This window comes from Chiloscyllium plagiosum, chromosome 7, assembly GCF_004010195.1.
Source record: "Chiloscyllium plagiosum isolate BGI_BamShark_2017 chromosome 7, ASM401019v2, whole genome shotgun sequence".
NCBI lineage: Eukaryota > Metazoa > Chordata > Chondrichthyes > Orectolobiformes > Hemiscylliidae > Chiloscyllium > Chiloscyllium plagiosum.
This window is the reverse complement of record NC_057716.1, coordinates 48,919,537-48,940,597: the sequence shown is the minus strand read 5'-3', so window position 1 is coordinate 48,940,597 and position 21,061 is coordinate 48,919,537. Positions and strand designations below refer to the sequence as shown.

The window sequence follows — 21,061 nt, the reverse complement described above, 5'->3', positions numbered from 1 at the left end:
TGCACATTTTGTTTCGGACTGTGGGGAGGAAACCGGAGCAAAACCATATACTCCACACAGACAGTTGCCTGAGGTAGGAATTGAACCCAGGTCTCAGGCACTGTGAGGCAGCAGTGCTAACCACTGTGCCACCAACACTATAGGAAGCTACTACCCGAGATCAATCCTGCTCAGCAATTTGCACCCAGGAAGTTAGAGATGCTGATGCTTAACATAAATACCCATATCCCAGTTACCCCACGTCCAACTCCCCCACATCCCATAGCTCCCTCCTCCTACACCCTGTACTCCATGCCCCTACCCACAAGGTTCCTCCTCAACAATGATGTTCCCCCCCACTCGCAATTACCCACCCTCACACCCCCATGATCCCTCCTTGCCCAGCCCCTTGCCCCCCCACCCCCATAGTTCCCCCAGTCCAGCGCAGGCTCAGTGGCACGGCGGGGACATCTTCCTCTGATCACCACACGATGGCCTCCGCTCCTGTGTTGAGTTTTCGCCTCCTCACTCCAGGTAGGATGGGGAATGAAGTCCGTAACACAACCCGGCATTTCTCCCGGGCTCATAGCGAATCAGGCTCCCCCGGGAGCGGCGATGGCGGCCTCTCGGACGTTTTTAAACAGATGAGGCAGGCAGCGGCATGGCCTGAGGAGAGAGGAGTCTCCTCCGCCCACCCCGACCCCGGCAGGGAAAGGGGCGGGGGGCTGGAGCTGGAGCTGCCTTCCGCCTAGTCCCCTGGGGGAGTTAGGCCCCGAGCCTGCCATCTCCGCACACCTTAACTCCCCACCCCGGCCCACGGTAGAGGGGCCTGGCGCTCTGTCTACTCCTGCAAGCAGCACTTCCCTTAATCGGATGGGGGTTTCTAAAATGATATATTGCTATTTTGTAAACACGTTTAAGAAGTGCAAATAAAGGGAACATTACAATATGGTTCGATATAAAGTTTAGTAAGAGGATTATGCCAGATACCTTTATTGTAACTGCTACTGGCAATGTTGCCTTTATGACCAGAAAGTGCAATGCTCGGCAGGTCTGGCAGCATTTGGGGGGCGAGGAACAAAGTATCGTTTTGATTCTAATATAACTCAGAGCCTGCTGAGTTTTTCGAGTTAGGTAGTTATTTCAGATGTCCAACATCCACAGTATTTTGCTTTTACATTGGTACACTTACTGACCACCTCTTGAGAATTCAACTGGCAATACGTAGCTGAGAATTTCAATCTAGTGCTTGTGAAGGAATTTTTGTAAATTGTTAGGTGTGGACAGGGATTGCTTGCAGGGAAGTGTTTCACAACCCTGCTACTTCTTTTCTCTCTTGGTGATAGAACTCATCAATGAGAAGATACTTTCAAAGTGAGCTTGAGTTGTTGCGCTGATGTTAGCAGAACCTACTGCAGTTCGTACGCTTATCATACAAGAGTCTCTTGATAAACTGAGTCAATAATGTTCCACCCGGAACGTTTAAATATGCTTGTTAGACATATTGTCAAGGCTGACGTTTTTAGTTTTCTTTAGTTTGGATAGGGGACTGAAATGGAAAAAGGACTGGTCTAAGAACCAAGGATTGTTGAAGAATTTGTACATTTTTTTCAATGCAAATTGCCTGATGCTCATTATAAGTGCTGTTTACATGGCTGTTGATTGAAAAGCCTACTTACAGAAGGAACTGAAATATTTGCATTTGAAAAGAGTCCCCATTGGCAGAAAGTAGCTGATTGGTTTGTTGGCTTGTGACCAGTTGTCAAAGACAAAGGCCCTCCCCCTGCCAACAGACTTCTATGTAGCTGAATAGCTTGGGGTTGTGAATATTCAGAGGAGGAGCCTTCGGACTTTTGGGAGGAAATCACTGCTGTAGAAAGCACCCAAAGCCTGAAGATAGGCAGTTTATTTCCCCTCAAGTGTAGGTACTCTTTTTCTAAATAGATTTTTATTGCAAAATAGATTTTTAAAAATATTACAACAAATACAAACAATACAATTCAAAACATTATAATGAAAGAACACAAAAATGTAACAAAACTCAACCTACCCTCATGTATAAATATATATAGAAAAATATGTATTTAAAAAAAACCCAACTAACTATTTAACTAAATAAATAACCAACAACAAACTAATAAATAGTAATCACTCAACTCAGCCAAACAAAACACTCACACGTTCGCAGTTCCTCCTCCCTGGATATTGGACTCGTAAAGCACAATCGTTACAGTTATATATAAGCCCTTATTATTGTGGCAGATAAATCCGTATGCAGGTATTCCAAAAAGGGCTGCCATGTCTCATAGAAATTCTCAGTTTTGTGGTGTACCACACTTGTGAGAAAATCCAAGGGGATATACTCCATAACAATCTTCCGCCAACCTGACAGGCTGGGGGATTTTCGGATACCCACCCGAGCAAAATATTCTTTCTTGTGCGGAAAGTAAGAATGTTGAGAAGTTTTTTCTTATGCGTATCTGGGCAGGCCAAGAAGAAGAGAGATTGGGTCCTTCTTCACCCTTACACTCAAAATCCCTTCCATTGTACCCACCACAGTGCTCCAGTATGTAAGAAACCTACCACAGGACCAGAGACAATGGGTACGAGTGCCCGTACCAACCTTGCATTTGGGACATGTTGAAGATGCCCCTGGTTTTCATTTTGGCAAACAGTGCGGAGCCAAGTGAACCCCGTGGAGAATCTTCAACTGTAAAGCTTGGGTCCTGTTGGCAAATTGATATCTTTCTTGCATTTTCCCAAATATCTTCCCATTCCTGTGAGGATACCTCAATGCCCAGCTCTCCCTCCCACATCCTGCAGAGTCGATTGAACTCATCTGAGGTGGCACCCCTCAATTGATGATATAAGTGCTGACAGAAAGTGTACTCTTAGCACTGAGCACCCTCCTCTCTATGTCACATTTATTTGGATCAGTCAAAAGTGTAGTCTTTTTTTGAATAAAATCCCTAACTTGAAAAAAAAATGAGATAGCTCATATTTCCATTCTAACTGATCAAAGGACATCATTATGCTCAAATAAATTGCCCATGCAAGACACACCCTAGCTGCCCAGTGTTTGAATCCTGAATCTATCATCCCTGGGTCTAAAAAACAGGTAAATTGAGAAATTCTGTACACTTTTTAAAATCTTTAACTTTTGTGACTACTCTGGGAATTGGACAGCAAATCTTGTCCACCATTTCCAAGGCACAATTCAGGAGGCTGATGGATAAGTACAGATCCTACAACATTCAAGAAGCTTGACGCCATCGAAGACAAACAGCCTGCTTAATTGCTACCATATCTACACACATTGACTCCTTTCAACACCCACTCTCATCAGCAGCAATGTATACCATCTATAAGAAGCACAGCAGGAATTCTGTGAGGTTATTTAGATAACACCTTCCAAATCTATCTTGATGGAAAAAGGCAACCAAGGCATTTGAGCACCATCACCTCCAAGTTCCCCTCCAAGCCTCATGCCAGCATGACTTAGAAATATTTTTCTGTGTTGTTGGTTCAAATTCCTGAAACTCTCTCCTTAATGGCATGGATTGATGCAGTTCAAAAAGGCAGCTCACTAGCTCCTACTCAAGGGCAGTTGAGAAGGGCAATAAATGCTGGCCAAGCCAGTGATTCCTCCATCTTGATCTTAAAGGGTTGTCTAATGCAGTGGTGGTTTAGTACTCTGTTATGAAGCCTTCTGAGTACTTCGCTCGCTCATTGATCCTAGTTCATATTAATTCATCAAGCAAACTGTAAAGATAAAGATATTTAGAGCTATTGGCATTCTTTAGCTTTGTATCATAGTGGAGATGTCTTGTTGAATTGTCCTAAAATTTGGCAATGGCTTATATAGGGATCTTTCCAAGACTGATCAATTCACAAACATCTGAAAATGTCAGCCATCATTTGTAATACTCTGGCTTTGTAAGTTATTAGAGCTTGGCCATTGGCAAAAATGACTTCCTGAAAGGCTTTCGCAGAAGCGTTGGTTTTTGTTCTGACACATAAATCAAAGATGATACCAGAGGTACAGCCTCTCTGGGATACTTGATGATATGGCTAAGGCAGCAAATGAAGAACAGATTAATTGGGATTGGTGCTGCAACACAGCCCTGCTACACTCCTTTTGAGATCTCAAATGGAGCTGATGATATGTGATTTAACAGCACCTGGACTGTCATTCTCTCCTGGAACAGTTGTGTGATCTTGACACACTTTTTGGGTGACCATGTTGTTTTTTAGGATTGTCCAGCAGATCACTGTGTTGACCGAGTCAAATTAGTTTGCTAAGTTGACAAAGAAGTAAAGGACATGTTCTGCTTAAGGCAGTTTTTCTGGATTTGTCTCGCTGTAAACCCCACATCTACAGTGTTGTGACCTAGGTGAAAGCGACACTGAGCCTCTGTAAATTTGTTTCTGCCACATTGATAAGTGTTCACGATGATATGAGCAAAGATCTTTCCTGCCATGGACAAAAGTGACAGCTCTGTATTTCCACACTCTGCTTTGTTGCCTTTGTTTTTATACACATCAATAATCATGGCATTCCAAAAGTTAATTGGCATGCTTTGTTTTTTAGATTTATTTATTTGTTTATTTATTTAATATATTGTCACTTATGCCGAGGTACAGTGAAAAGTGGATAACATCACCCCACTCTGGCGCCATCTTGGATGACTGAATAAATTGTATAAATGGTAAAGCACAGAATAAATTAATATTAAATTGATATTACTAAAACCGAATCCGCTTCAGAAGTTCAGCTTTTGCTCTTTGTTGAGTTCACCCTCTCTGCTCCTCCAGTCACTGCCATCTGACATCATCCCTGGTAATATATTCGCTGCCTCTGAGCTGGTGACAGTAATGCTGCATGAGTGCTGGATCTCCTCTAATGCTGGACATTGACTGGTCCTGGCTCAACTTCCAAAGCCACGACCGAAGATTGAGTGGAGATAGAGATAAAAAAGGCCCCAGCCTCCTGCAGGAGGAGGCCCCAGGGCAACCAAAACAAAGAAAACTGTTACTGAGCTGGAAAGACAATGATGAAGCTTTGTGGATATGGCAGAATACATTACGTGAATCATGAGTGGACAAGCCCTGTATTCAGGAGGGAAATGCTGTCTATCCCACCGTTGTCATTATTCCGCATAAGCGGCTGTGTCTGTGCTTGCCACTTTAAACATTTCCACTGAGATTTCATTTTCTTTCCTGAAGCCTTGCCCATGTTTGTCTGTATAATCGCTTTCTTAATCTCATCAACAGAAGAAAGCAAAGCAAGCTCATCAATGACTGATCACTGAGGAATCTAGTTGAAAGCTGAGGAGTTGACTGTAGTTAGTCTATTCAGAGGTTGCTCAAGTGTTCTGCCAATCTTTCTATTATTTCTGCTTATCTTTGATTAAGAATAACCCATCAGCTGTGAAGAATGGCGTGGGGCTGTCCTAAACCCTCCACATTCAGAATTAAAAGAACTGAAAAGCTTTGAGTTGTGTGAGTCTGCATATTGTTGGGGATTCTTCAGCTTTCCTTTCTGAGTGTCGACCTTGCGTTACCATGCTGTTCTTTCTGGACATTGCTGTTCAGATGTTGGACCTGGTCTCTTTTGGAAATGGAGGGTTGATGTTCTGCCACTCCATTTATGTTCTGTTTTTGGCCTGCTGCATTTGAGAGATGTTTTGTCATTTTCATCAGTGCATTTACTTCAGTCTGAGAACCACGTTGTTTCAGTGACTATGTTTTTAAGTTTGCTGCACGTCTTGATTCCGTCTCCATCCCAAAGTCTGCTAGCTTTGGGCTTTTGATAAATGTATTCTGAAATTGATTGTAGCAAGTAATGTTACTCAGTTAAGCCTTATTAAGAGAAACTGACAGTTTTTGGTTGTTTTTGCAAACTTAGGTTTGGAAGTTGAGAATTGCTGTGATTAGTCTGTCATCTGTCTAACATTCTTCACACATGACAGAGATGATTCGTACATTCTGGGGATCAGTCTCTCCTATGCACAATGATGTTGATGATATTGTGCCATTGTTTTGACATTTGTATTTGTTGTCTTTCCTTATTAACTTATCAGAACATTGTGATGGTAATGGAAAGTTTGTGTTCAGTATATTTGCTCTGAAACAGAAATGTTTAAGTTTTTCAATCCTGTGATTACCCAGAACTTCTGTCCAGTTGTCTTGGATCACATAGGTACTGTAGTGTCCCAGAACCATGAGCTTATCACTGACAGACAGGGTCTTCATGAGTTCATCCAGATCCTTGTTCTTTGCCCTTAGGGCTGTTGAGAGTTGCTGAGTAGGCACTGATGATTGTCAGTATGAATTTGGTCTGTTGGTATGTGCAATTTAATGAGATGCATGTTTATCCCATTAGGGAATGTAGTGTAAAGTTTTTCAGTCCAGATGACCTGTTTGCAAATCCCACACAATGTATCCTGATGTCATTCCCTATTTTCCCTTCTAGAAAAAGGTATAGCCTCTTGCATCTTCCTTTAGTGAATCATCATCAGTGAGCCCTGTCTCAAGCAGTGCCCCATAATGTGTTTATACCTTGGATATAAGATTTGTTCTTTTCTCAGGCCTTGTTCTGTTATTTCTTGCAGGAGAGTTTGGGCATTCCAAGCTCCAAAGGCAAATCATGTTTGTTTCTTTAATTACAATATTATTTGATGATTTTGTGGCTGATTTGCCAAATGTGGTAAGCTGACCAGACATTTATAGAAAAAGTGATGTTTGGGATACCTTTTCCTGACCCCCTTCTTCTCAAGGAGGAGAAAGTGAAGATTGCAGATGCTGGAGATCAGAGTTGCGAGTGTGATGCTGGAAATGCACAGCAGGTCAGCAGGAATTCCTGATGAAGGGCTTATGCAGGAAACGTCAATTCTCTGGCTCCTTGGATGCTGCCTGACCTGGTGTGCTTTTCCAGCAACACACTCTTGACCCCTTTCTTCTCAAGGATGGGCAGTGCTGTCCTACAGAGGATCAATCAGTCTTGCTGGTTGGTGCTTACCTCCTGGGTACAGATTTGAATGACCTCTGGTCTGTCGGTCACTCTGTGTACAGGGTTGGAACTACACCTGCTAGTGGTCATCTCCATCTGTAGATTCATCACTCCCCCTTGCTGCAGGACTTCCAAAGGAGAAACAAAAATGAGTTTGGACGACAAGCTGTTCAAAAATACTTTCAAAGTGGGAGAAATATTGCACAGGAGCAATCCCACTTTCTCAGCTGCAGAAGTCTGTGTTCAGCAGCATGAACAACGGTTAAGACTGACGACTTCTTTGGCTGCAGTGGATGACTCTAACACCTTTTGTGCCTGGTCATGCCATTCATGTTCTACCACACTTTGCTGCATATCACTTTGCCATTGAATCAACTAAGTGATTACTTCTGCACAGTCTACTGGAACAATCTTTGCATGTTAGAGATAAGCAAATCCCAAAATCACTAAGGACGAGAGACTTGTTAGCTAACCTCTCACCTGGTTTATCCCGCCTGTCGAAATGGCTGCATGTGATGGTATGGTGTACAGGCAACTTGTAGAAGTGATGGGTGAGAATTGAGTAACAAGTGGGGACAGAATTGGGGAAAACATGCCGAATTTTCCTGTCGGGGTACCACTACCCTTCCCTGGGCATTCTATACATCACTGGGTGGTTCTTGCAGAAATCAGACTGCACTTTATGATTGTGCTTTAGGTGAATAAATATTAATTGATGGGCACCATTGAATTCTTACATCATTATCCTGACGATTGGAAGGAGATTGACAACATAGCAACTATCTGGATTTTATTTTTCTTATTGTTCACAAATAAAACACAACATAGACCATTTTCACACTATTGGGGTGGTATTGTGCCAAAGTTCTTTTAGGACTAGCTCGTGGTATCTTGTTTTGATACATGAGTCCTTTGTACTACAGTGAATACATTATTGGGGGTCATTGCCTCTTCTGTGTTTAATGCTTTCAGCCATTCCTTAATGCTATATAATATGAACCAGCATAGCTGGATAATGCAGCTGCAATGTTGGGGACCATGGAAAGTGATTGAATTGGGTATGCTTCTTGGCAATTTTTGTCTCGAAACATATTAGTTTTCTTACATTGTATTGAGTTTCAGCTGAGAAGGGGATGCTCACTTCTTCCAGCAAGATTGTGGTAGAGTAGCGCTTTTGAGCCTGGGGCTTGCCTGATCTGTCTGTTTTAGTTTTTGTTTCTTTAACTTTTCTCATTCTCCTCTTGTTTTTTTCTTCTATTATTTTGCTTCTCTCTTGGCGAAGAGCTTGGTCATGGCAATGGCATTGGCAGTGATGAATATACCCAGCAGTACAGACTAACGGCAGCGACAGCAAAGGTGTGTTTGGGTTCCCAGCAGCTTCTACCGAGATGCTTCGAGCGCCAGCTGAACACCTAGTTCAGGCTTCGGGTGAGTCAGGAGATTCCGGACAGCTGCAGCAGTGGATTGGATTCAGCCATTCCTCATGGATGCTTTGGCGGCGGCTGAAGATGTGGCCTTTCGATGTCCTTGGCGGGGTAAGATCAGGCCCTGCTTTTTAAGCACATGTGGCAGTAGGAATTGGCTCCTTGGGGAGAAGGAGCCCAGTTCGGAGGGAGTGAGCCTTTAGGGAGCACACGGCAACAGTGATTGTGGGTCCAGCCGGTGAGCGATGTCACTGGAAGGGGCACCTTCATTGTTGGGTGCAGTGCAGGACTTGAAGTGGTGGTGGTGACATCAGCTTTCAGTGAGAGGTTGACCTCTGAGGTTGATCAGCTACGACAATGGTCCCAATTGATACTGTGAGTGGATGGACAGGAGCGGTGGTTGCATTGATGGTAGTGTGGTAGGCCTGGTGTGGATTGGAATGGCTTGTGCGGAAAAAACATTGCAAAGAGAGGAGATTGAGCCTATGGAGGAAGTGCAGTCCCAATGTGACTAAGCAGTTTCGAAAGACTGTAATGTTTGACTTTTAGTTTTATTTATTTGTTTTTCTACTTAAACACTACTGTAGTTCTTAGTATTAATTTTTAACTTTGTTCTTTCTGTCTACTTTGTTCTTATGATTCTGTATCTAGGTACTTGTGCCTAAGATGGTGCTTTGCGTGGCGACATTATACACTTCATTGTACTCCTGTAGTTTTGGCATTGAATATATGAGACAATAAAAATCTAAATATAAAAGAAAGTACAGTAGTTGGGAGGTCATGTTGCGGCTGTACAGGACATTCGTTAGGCCACTGTTGGAATATTGCATGCAATTCTGATCTCCTTCCTATTGGAAAGATGTTGTGAAACGTGAAAGGGTTCAGAAAAGACTTACAAGGATGTTGCCAGGGTTGGAGGGTTTGAGCTATAGGGAGAGGTTGAATAGACTGGGGCTGTTTTCCCTGGAGCATCGGAGGCTGAGGGGTGACCTTATAGAAGTTTATAAAATCATGAGCGGCATGGATAGGGTAAATAGACAAAGTTTTTTCCCTGGGATGGGGAGTCCAGAACTAGAGGGCATAGGTTTAGAGTGAGAGGTAAAAGATATAAAAGAGACCTAAGGGTCATCTCTTTCACTCAGAGGGTGGTACGTGTATGGAATGAGCTGCCAGAGGAAGTGGTGGAGGCTGGTACAATTGCAACATTTTAAAGTCATTTAGATGGGTATATGAATAGGAAGGGTTTGGAGGGATATGGGCCGTGTGCTGGCTGGCATGGACGGGTTGGACCGAAGGGTCTGTTTCCATGCTGTACATCTCTTTGACTCTATGACTCAATCTAAACCTCATAGAGCCACCTCCAATTTATAGCTGCTAAATCATTCAATCCTGTGTTAAGCTGAACCTGGCAAGACTACAGCGCTTTGTAATGATCACTCAATTGTGGAAATAATTGGCTGTCTACTGTACTATCTTGAGGCATTGGTCCAGTGGTTTAATATTACTAGAATGATGTCCAGCATTAACATATGCTTGACAGTTTCTTTTATACCTATCTTGAAATAATGTTGATTCTGGGATGGCATTGTACCATAGCAAGGGTATTATCATATCTATGACTTTAAGAAGTTATCACCTTTACCTTTTTAAATTTAAGATACATTGAGGGAGTATTTTGACCTATTTTATCATCGATCTGACAGTAAACCTTGGTGGTTTGATTGTTAGCAATTGTAGGGAGTTTCAGATTGTCTTACTGAGAGGAAAGTGCCAAGTATTTATCCTTGGAGACAGAGAGTACACCATGAGTAGACACTGAGTCTCCCAGAGCTCAACAAATGTATTTGGGAGTCCATGATATACATTGTCATGAGTTTTTTGAAGAAGTAACAAAAAGGATTGATGAGGGCAGAGCAGTAGATGTGATCTATATGGACTTCAGTAAGGTGTTAGACAATGTTCCCCATGAGAGACTGATTAGCAAGGTTAGATCTCATGGAATACAGGGAGAACTAGCCATTTGGATACAGAACTGGCTCAAAGGTAGAAGACAGAGGGTGGTGGTGGAGGGTTGTTTTTCAGACTGAAGGCCTGTGACCAGTGGAGTGCCACAAGGATCGGTCCTGGGCCCTCTACTTTTTGTCATTTACATAAATGATTTGGATGCAAACATAAGAGGTACAGTTAGTAAGTTTGCAAATGACACCAAAATTGGAGGTGTAGTGGACAGCGGCAGGTGAAGAAGGCATTTGGTATGCTTTCCTTTATTGGTCAGAGTATTGAGTACAGGAGTTGGGAGGTCATGTTGCGGCTGTACAGAACATTGGTTAGGCCGATGTTGGAATATTGCATGCAATTCCGGTCTCCTTCCTATTGGAAAGATGTTGTGAAACTTGAAAGGGTTCAGAAAAGATTTACAAGCGTGTTACCATGATTGAGTTATAGGGAGAGGTTGAATAAGCTAGGTCTGTTTTCCCTGGAACATCAGAGGCTGAGGGGTGACCTTACAGAAGTTTACAAAATCATGAGGAGCATGGATAGGATAAATAGACAAAATCTTTTCCCTGGGGTGGGGGAGTCCAGAACTAGAGGGCATAGGTTTAGGGTGAGAGTGGAAAGATATAAAAGAGACCTAAGGGGCAACCTTTTCACGCAGAGGGTGGTTTGTGAATGGAATGAGCTGCCAGAGGAAGTGGTGGAGGCTGGTACAATTACAACATTTAAGAGGCATTTGGATGGGTATGTGAATAGGAACGGTTTGGAGGGACTAGATTGGGTTGGAATATCTGGTCGGCATGGACGGGTTGGACTGAAGGGTCTGTTTCCGTGCTATACATCTCTATGACTCTATGTTGACTTTTTGTGGAATGGGATGTAAATTTTCCTCTCACTTGTATCATTGCATCATGATGCATAACGTAGAATTGACCTCTATACCACCATGTTAACAAATGCCCATTGTAATCAATTGTTGCAATTCTTCAACAATGAGTACAGTTGGCAAGCATAATGCTAAGGAAAAGTGCCACATGTTAAATTGGAAGTGGTAAAGCATTGTAGAAAAGGTGAACTTGATGGTTGATATTGGGCACTGTTTGCATCTTCCTCAAACCAGTGTACATAGGATAGTAAAGAATGCAGATGAACATACTTGACCTCATCCTTAATAATCTGCCAGCTGCCGATGCATCTGTCCGTGACAGTATCAGTAAGGGTGACCATCGCACAGTCCACATGGAGACGAAGTCCTGCCTTCACATTGAGAATAACGTCCATCGTGTTGTGTGGCATGATCACCGTTGCTAAATGGGACAGACTTGGAACAGATCCAGCAGCTCATGACTGGGCATCCATGAGGTGCTATGGATCATCAACAGCAGCAGAATTGTACTCCAGCACAATAACCCCATAGCCTAGCATATCCTCCACGCAACCATTGCCATCAAACCAGCGGATAAATCCTGATTTAATGGAGAGTGCAGGAGGGCATGCCAGGAGCAGCACTCGGCATACCTGAAAATAGGGTGTCAACCTGGTGAATCACCAAATAGGACTAGTTGCCTGCCAAACAGCATAAGCAGCAAGTATGAGAGCGAAGCAATTCCATCACCAACAGAGCAGATCTAAACTCTGCAATCCTGCCACATCCATTGTGAATGATGGTGAACAATTAAACAACTCACGGATGGAGGAGGCTCCACAAATATTCCCATCCTTAATGATGGAAGAGCCCGGCACATCGGTGCAAAGATTTTGCAGCAAGCTCCAGCCAGAAGTGCTGAGTGGATGATACATCTCTGACTCCTCCAGTGGTTCCCAGCATTACAGATACCAGTCTTCAGCCAATTCAATTCATTCCGAGTGATATCAAGAAACTGTTGGAGACACTGGTTAGTGGGAGAAAGTGAGGACTGCAAATGCTGGAGATCAGAGTCGAGAGGGTGATACTGGAAAAGCACAGCAGGTCAGGCAGCATCTGAGGAGCAGGAAATCGATGTTTCAGGCATAAGCCCATCATCAGGAATGAGACTTGTATGCCGGGGGGAGCAGAGAGATAAATGGGAGGGGAGGTGGGGCTGGGGCAAGATAGCTGGGAAGGTGATAGGTAGATGAAGGTGTGGATGGAAGTGATAGGTCAGAGGGGAGGGTGGAGTGGATGGATAAGAATGAAGGGAGATGGACAGGTAGGACTGGTCAAAGGAGCAGTGCCAAGTTGGAGGCTTGGGACTGGGATAAGGTTGGGGGAGGGGAAATGAGGAACTGCTGAAATCCATATCCATGTGGTTGCAGTGTCCCAAGGTGGAAGATGAGGCGTAGTTCCTCCAGGCATCGGGTGGTAAGGGCAGGCCCAGGCTGCGTGCTCTTGTTGTGTTTTTATTTAAATTTAATTAAAATTTTTATGGGACCTTGAGATCTTGTTCGGATAGTCTGAAATTCGGATAATTGACGTTCAGATAACCGAGTTTGTTCTGTATTACAGAATCTTCATACTTAACCTGGACTCCATCCTGGCTCCTTTGTATTAAATCTTTAAAAAGTGTCATGTAGCCAAGGCTTAGCCTTCAGAAGAGAGGAAACAGCTATCGTCTTCTAAGGTGTTGACACACTCTGATCCCAAGCGAGATCTGGTATTGACATGCAATGCCTCCTGCACAGGATCAGGGTAGTATTGGCTCAGAGGTGGGCCAGTGAAGGGGAACACCCAATAGTGTATGCACCCATTGGTTAATGCAGAGCGTAAACACACCCAGATAGAGAGAGAGAGAGGTTTGGCGGTCATATTTGGAATCAGGAGGTTCCATGAATACCTTTACAGATGTAAATTTGTAATAGTAACAGGCTATGAGCCTACAACCTACTAGGTCTACTTAAAGAGGACAAGGCAGTGCTGCCCACAGTTTGAGGCCAAGTTCAGCATTGGGCTCTAATAGTAAGTTTGTGTAATTACAAGTTGGAACACAGTCGAGAGGCCAAGTAGCGAATGTGGATGCATTGAACTGCCTCCCACTGGCAGATACACTACCGGTAGTATCGCCACTGGAAGTATCTGTAATGGTTTTAAATTTTCTGAGAAACACTTCCTGTCACAGCTGACAACATCAGACTTTGGACACAAAGATCCAGCCCTGGCAAAATTGAAACAGCTGGTGGTGATGGGGGAAACCACAGGGCCACCACACCCAGAGTTAAAATCTTTTATTTGGACCGGGACACACCAGATCAGAGTAGAGGACAGCATAGTATTGTGGGGAGCAAGATTGATTGTCCCGTGCAAAGGTGTCTGACGGATACTGGTTGAACTCAAGGGATTTCCAAAATGAAGATGTTGGTGAGAAGTTGTGTCTGGTGGCCAGGATTGGATGCAGACATCACTGTTTTGGTGGAGCAGTGCCCAGAGTGTCTATAAGGACAAAAATTACAGCCAGCAGCTCCCCCACATTCGTGAGAATGGCTGAATAAACCCTGGGTTCAGTTACACGTCGACTCTGCAGGTCCTTTCATGGGCTGAATGTTTTCTGGTCATTGTGAATGCCCACTGAAATTGGCTAGACATGCATCGAGTTCATTCGTCAAACATGAGGATGATGATAGAAAAACTGCACATCTTTTGCAATACATGGACTCCCGATCACAGATAACGGCCTATCTTTTATCAGCAGGGAATTTGAGTTTTTCCTAAAGTTGAATGGTATTCGACGTATAAGGACAGATCCATGCCATCCATCATCCAGTTGTGTGGCAGAAAGGGCAGTTCAGACTTTAAAGGCAAGCTTAAAGGAACAGCCTTAAGCTGGTTCCTATTTTATTATAGGAATACTCCTCATGCCACTAAATGGATTGTTCCAGCAGAGTTGTTGGCTCTTCCTGATCTTCCTGGACAGGGGAGGGTGTGGGGTGGCAGGGCAAAATGGCATTGAGAATGCCATTGCCAGATGTAAGACTCTGCTTTGCAAGAGAGACGGTTTACTACGAGGGATGAAGTTTGGTGTAGGAATCACAGGTATGGGTAAGAGACATAGTCAAATGGTCAACGTGAGGTCAAGTCCAGTGGTGTATCAAGTTTGGATAAGTGCGATAGTCCTGAACAAGCACTTGGACCACATGAAAGCTGCAAACTCACAAACAGTGCAAGAGCCTGGCTCCTCGACAGCCAGTCTGACTGTTCCGAAACCCGTGGACTCTCCCTCTCTAGCAAGCATTGAAGATATGTTGGAACTCGCGATGGGCACATTGGCAGTTACTGCTTCTCTAGCTGCCTGAAGAAAAGAACAAATTTGTTCTGAGGTGTTCCAGGTGCAAGAGGTCTACAGCACATTACGTGCTGCCTGCATCAGAGGCAGAGTGAGAGGAACCTGACCCAGGAGGAGCTACAAAGAAAAAGAACCAGCCCATGCCCTCGGACTCAGGGGGAGGAATGTAGAGATTGTAATGAGATCAGCTATGTGGACTTCAGAATATAAATTTCCTGATTCGGGCTCTTAATCTGATCCAAACAGGGAGCCCTCTTTGACTGATACAAACAGAAGTGTTAGACAATCCTGTTCAGCTCTGAGGGAGTTTTCCACTTGTGAATAAAAGGTGATTTGGTAACAGGATATTGGCCTCTTTCAAGTTATTTCATTATGCTTCCTTCTGAGTTATGTATGAGTTCTGAATAAAATTATACAGAAATTCTTCTGCCTATCTTTACTGTCTTCTTTTTTCTTACATGGGATGTCAATGTACTGAAAAAGCCAGTAATTTTTGCCTGTCCCTAATTGCCTTTGAACTGAGTGACTTCCTAGGGCATTTAGGAAGTCAGTTAACTGTCATCCACATGCTGTGGTTCTGGAGTCACGTAGGCCAGACCAGGTGACGATAGTCGATTTGTTTCTCTAAAAGACATTGAATAATAATAAATGATGGTTTTATGGTTGCCATTATTGAGACCAGTTTTTTATTCATTGAATTTAAATTCTGCCAGCTGCTGTGGTGGATTTTGAACCCTTGACCCCAGAGCATTTGCCTGGATTTCTGGATTACCAGTCTAGCTCCATCACCAGTGTTCTTTTATGTTTAAACATATCTGTAATTCACATTCGAACTGAAATATGCAGAATGAATGACGTAAGAGAGATATTTTATGCAGATATTCCAATATAGAATAATTTTGCTGTCCATGAGTTCCCAGATACAACAGTGCTGATCCTTATTGAGTTCAGGAAGTGAAAGGTGGATGGTGATGGAGTTGGTGCTAGATTTGATGCTTCAGCGGAGTAGACTAGATTTCTCTTGTTTCTTTATTCATTAACTGCTGAGTTCCACAGCAACAATCCACTCATAGGTCAGCAGGTTTCTAAAAGGTTGAACATGATTTCAGCATTTGCTCATCACCTATGTTGGACATTCTCCCAAATTCTGAATTATCCGATTTCTTTGGTTCATGATGTATTTCCTTGGCTGGTTCATGGACGATCAGAAAAGGCTCTATATCTTTGTATTATTGTGGATACAGTTTGGGGCTGCCCAAGCACCATCCTCTTGTAATCAGTTAGATACTGAGGTATTTACAGTGTTACTTACAGGCACAGTTCTTTTGGAATTTCAAGACTGCATACCATTTTAAAACACAATATTGAGCCTTCTGTTTTAATTATGCTTGTTTTTTGATTGGTAATCCCTGTTAAACTACATTGAAGGAAGGAGGCTATAAAACTGACTGAAAAAGTAGGTACAAAATCAGAAATCATAAGAAAATTTGATCTTAGCTTGCTGTTGGTAATATCAAGGACAGTTCATAAAATGATTGTCTTCTGAGGAAATGTTTACATCTGTCAAATTGTAGGGTTATTGACAGATCTTGGCAGATGCTATTGAATGCAGTTGTGGTAAGTGCAAAAGGGAGCAGAGTATTTCAGTTGGATTGGTCATATCTCCTATTTTCAGTATGTTCACTGATGATAGATTTTTTGTGATGGATATATGAACAAGCAAAGTATTTTATCAACTAATGCAACAACTTATACTGTAATAAAATACCTCAAAACAGTTCACACGAGCATTACAAAGCCAGCGATTATGAAGCAACATTTGACACTTAGGCACATGAAGTGATATTAGGCCAGATATCCAAAGTTTGATCAAAGAACTAAGTTTTAATTAGCATTTTTAAGTTGGAAAGAGAAGTATAGAGACTTCAGGAGGGAATTCCAGAACTTAGTCAGCTGAAGGCAAGGGCACTAATAGTGGAGTGAATTAATATTGATGGGACTTGAGTGTAGTATTTAATAAAGATGAATATATTATGCATTTGTGAGCTGGAGGAGAATATAGGATTACAGAGGACTGAGAGCACAGAGGGCACATGGATGAAAGGTGAACAGGATTTGGTACAAGTAAATAGCTGGGCGGAATAGATTTCAAACCTCAAGGTTGTGGTCCAAGAGAATGTGGACGATCAGCCAGAAGTTTATTTGAATAGCAAAGTCTCGCTATGAGTAAGGTATAAATGAGTATTTCAGCAGCAGATGAACTGAGATGGGTGGAGTTGGCAGTGGTGTGGACATGGAAGTATGCAGCCTTGGTGATGGTGCAGCTATGGTCAAAAACTCATTGTCGGGTTTACACCCAATGAAGCATCTTTGAAGCTGAGTCAAGTGTAGAAGAAATAGGCATCAGTTTGTATAAAGTAAGCTCCTACAAACAGCAAGATGATGATAACACAATAAATCTTTTGTGATGTTGATTGAGGGATAACTACTACCACCTGGTATCAGTTGAATGGACCTTCTCTTAACTGCTTCTAACACAAACATATCCTTCCTTAAATAAGGAGACCAAAATTGTACCTAGTACTCCAGTTGTGACCTCAACAGTGCTCGATACAACTGTAGCAAAATATCCCTCCCCTGTATTCCATTCCTCTTGCAATAAATGTTAGCATTCAGTTTGCTTTCTTAATCACTTGCTATACCTGTGCACTAACTTTTTGCAAAGCATGTAGTAGAATACTGAGAATACTACACTCAAGACCCGTCAATATTAATTCACTCCACTATTAGTTCCCATGCCTTCAGCTGACAAGGTTCTGGAATTTTCTCCTGAAGTCTCTATACTTCTGATCATCCACATTCTCCCTTTGACCACAAACTTGAAGTTTGAAATCTATTCTGCCCAGCTATTTACTTGTGCCAAATCCTTCAGAGTTCTGCTGTCACTCAATTTAAATATCCATAAGTAAAAAGTAGTATTTATTGGACATGATAGTAAAGTGTTTTTCTTAGTTAAGCTGGAAAAAGATCTGGATGTAATTATTGCTCGATAAAAATTTCAAGTCAGTTCAAAGCTATTATAAATAATGCTAACCATTTACTCCAAATTTTGACAGTGTTTAAACGCAAAACAAATATCCTATTTTCTATGGAAAAGTGACATTTGAAATATCCTGTATTCTACTTTCATCAGGATAGCAAAGCACTGAAGAGGAATTTGACTTATAGGATCCCACTTTTAATGAAGAGGTTTAGAACAAATTTATTTTCATTAGAGAACTAAAGCTGAGATGTGAATCAGGTGCTCTAAATACTGAAATACATAACAGAGGTAGATTAAACAGATTATTTGACTTCGGGTGATCTATATGGACTTCAGTAAGGCATTAGACAAAATTCCTCATGGTAGACTGGTTAGCGAGGTTAGGTCACATGGAATAGAGAGAGAACCCCATTTGGATACAGAGCTCGTTTGAAGTAGAAGGCCGAGGGTTATGGTGGAGGGTTGCTTTCCAGACTAGAGGCCTGCAACTGTCAGTCTGCCACAAGGAGTCCACTGAGTCCACTGCTTTTCATCATTTATATAAATGATTTAGATGTGAACATAGTGGGTATAGTTAGTAAGTTTGCAAATGACACCAAAATTGGAAGTGTAGTGGATAGTGAAGAAGGTTATGTCAGATGACAATGGGATCTTGATCAGATAGGCCAATTTGAGTGGTAGATGGAGTTTAATTTATATAAATGTGAGGTGCTGCATTTTAGGAAAGCAAATCTTAGCAGGACTTATACACTTAATGGTAAGGTCCTGGGAAGTGTTGCTGAGCAAAAAGATCTTGGAGTGCAGGTTCATAGTTCCTTGAAAGAGACCCACAGATCGCATAGTGAAGAAGCTGTTTGGTATGCTTGCCTTTATTGGTCAGGAGTTGGGAGGTCATGCTGTGGCTGTACAGGACATTGGTTAGGCCACTTTGGAATATTGTGTTCAATTCTATTTCCCCAGCAAGGGGAAAGATGTTGTAAAACTTGAAAGGATTCAGAAAAGATTTAGAAGGATGTTGGCAGGTTGGAGAGTTTGAGCTGTAGGGAGAGGCTGAATAGGCTGGGCTTGTTTTCCCTGTTGCATCAAAATCTGAGGGTGACCTTATAGAGGTTTATGAAATCAAGAGGGGAATGGATAGGGTCAATCGACAAGGTCTTTTTCCCCGAGGTGGGGGAGTCGAAAACTTGAGAGCATATATTTAAGGTGAGAGGGGAAATATTTAAACGGAACCTAAGGGGCAATGATTTCATACAGAGGGTGGTGTGTGTACAATTACAACGTTTAAAAGGCATCTGGATTGGTATATGAGTAGGGAGGGTTTAGAGGGATACTGGCCAATATTTGGCAAATGGGACTAGATTAATTTAGGATATCTGGTCGGCGTGGACGAATTGGACTGAAGGGTCTGTTTTTGTGCTGTCTATCTCTATGACAGAAGACACAAATTTAAAACTAGTCTGAAGTGAGACTGACAGTTTGAGAAAGCCTCTTGCTTTCTCCTGTACAAAATAACAGACAGATATAATCTTCATTTTTGTTTCCAGCAAGATACTTACCCAGCTCTTTTTGAAAGGGTCTTTTCTGGTATGTTTCCATGGATTAGAAGAGCAGAATATGTTTAGATGATTCTATTGCTGTATGTGTGTCAGCAATGAAATGCATACATTAAAGCAGGGTAAGGGCTGAAATAATGGTCACATATGAAGGAAACTTGTTAATGAAATGTGGGGGACTGAACATTGATTTTACAGTGTCTGCATTGGTTATTTGATCACTCACTATATCTCTAAAATCTTTATAATGATGGGAAAGCTATTAATGTTAACCATTATTACAACTGCACAGCGAAGTTAAACGTGGATATCAAGAAGTTGCTGTGAGTGATTCTCTAACCTCCACGTGGAAATTGAAGTCCATACTGCGGAAATCTTCTGACATTACTTGAATTGACGCTAATTCCACTTTTATGCTATTAATCTCACTAAAAACCCTTGACAAAGGTGTGCTGTTGAATGAGATGCAGCTACATTTAGAGCAGTGTACTAAGTACAGAATTAATGCTGAACAATTTCTCTGGCCCCGAGAAAATAATTCTCGGGGTAGAAACTTACGAAACCGGCTCGTGCATGTGTTCAGGCTTCTGTACCTTCTCCCCGATGGTAGAGGTTGTAGAAAAACATTGCCAGGGTGGGATAGATCTTTGAGAATACTGGCAGCCTTTCCTTGACAGTGGGCCTGATAGATGGCTTCTATAGATGGGACGTTGGCCTTTGTGATTGTCCAGGCCGAGTTCACCACTCTCTGTAACCATCTCCGATCTTGAACAGTACAGTTGCCATACGAGGGAGTGATACATCCAGACAGAATGCTCTCGATGGCGCACCTATAAAAGTTGGCAAGGATATTCACCGTCATGCGAAATTCCTCAGCTGCCTGATGAAAAACAGACGTTGTTGGGCCTTTGTAACCACTGCGTCCATATAGAACATAGAACTTAGAAAAGTACAACACAGAACAGGCCCTTAGGCCCACGATGTTGTGCCAAGACTTAATCCTAATGTAAAATATAGTAACTTAACCTACGCACCCCTCAACTCATTGCTAGCTATGTGCATGTCCAGCAGTCACTTCAATGTCCCCAGTGACTTCGCCTCCACCACCTCAACTGACAATGCATTCCATGAATTCACAACTCTCTGCGTAAAGAACCTACCCCTGATGTCTCCTTTATGCCTGCCTCCTAATATCTTCAAACTATGACTTCTCGTACCAGTCAATCCTGCCCTGGGGAAGCAAGGAAAGGCCGCAGTGTTCTCAAAGCTCCATCCCACCCTGGCAATGTTTTTCTATGAAGAGTCGAAGAAAACTTGTTGTGGATGACCACTCCCAGGAGCTTGACACTTTCCACTCATTCCATCTCTGTGCTGTTAATGAGTAGGGGGGCATGAGTAACCTACCACCGAAAGTCAATAATGAGTTCCTTGGTTTTGCCAGCATTGAGAGCTAGGTTTTTATCAGTGCACTATTTTTCCAGGTCTTCCACCTCCTGTCTGTAGTCTGTTTCATTACCATCTGAGATTCGACCGACTATGGTGGTATCATCAGCAACCTCGTAGAACATAGAACATTACAGTGCAGGACAGGCTCTTCGGCCCTTGATGTTGCGCCGACCTGTCATACCAATTTGAAGTCCATCTAACCTACACTATTCCATGTACGTCCATGTGCTTGTCCAATGACGACTTAAATGTACTTAAAGTTGGCGAATCTACTACCGTTGCAGGCAAAGCATTCCATACCCTTACTACTCTCTGAGTAAAGAAACTACCTCTGACATCTGTCCTATATCTAT

General features: G+C 42.6%; 1 protein-coding gene across 2 annotated transcripts in view; it reads left to right on the top strand.

Moving 5' to 3' along the window:
* The first annotated feature begins 407 nt into the window (after positions 1-407).
* Positions 408-21,061, top strand: part of metap1d (methionyl aminopeptidase type 1D (mitochondrial)) — a 175,980-nt gene continuing 155,326 nt past the window's right edge. Inside the window, exon 1 of one of the 2 annotated variants that reach the window (XM_043693641.1) lies at positions 408-513. In XM_043693641.1, the coding sequence (XP_043549576.1) occupies positions 471-513 (43 nt within the window). In that variant the 5' untranslated portion in view covers positions 408-470. The remainder of the gene's footprint in view (positions 514-21,061) is intronic. The other variant, XM_043693642.1, reaches the window with a different exon arrangement.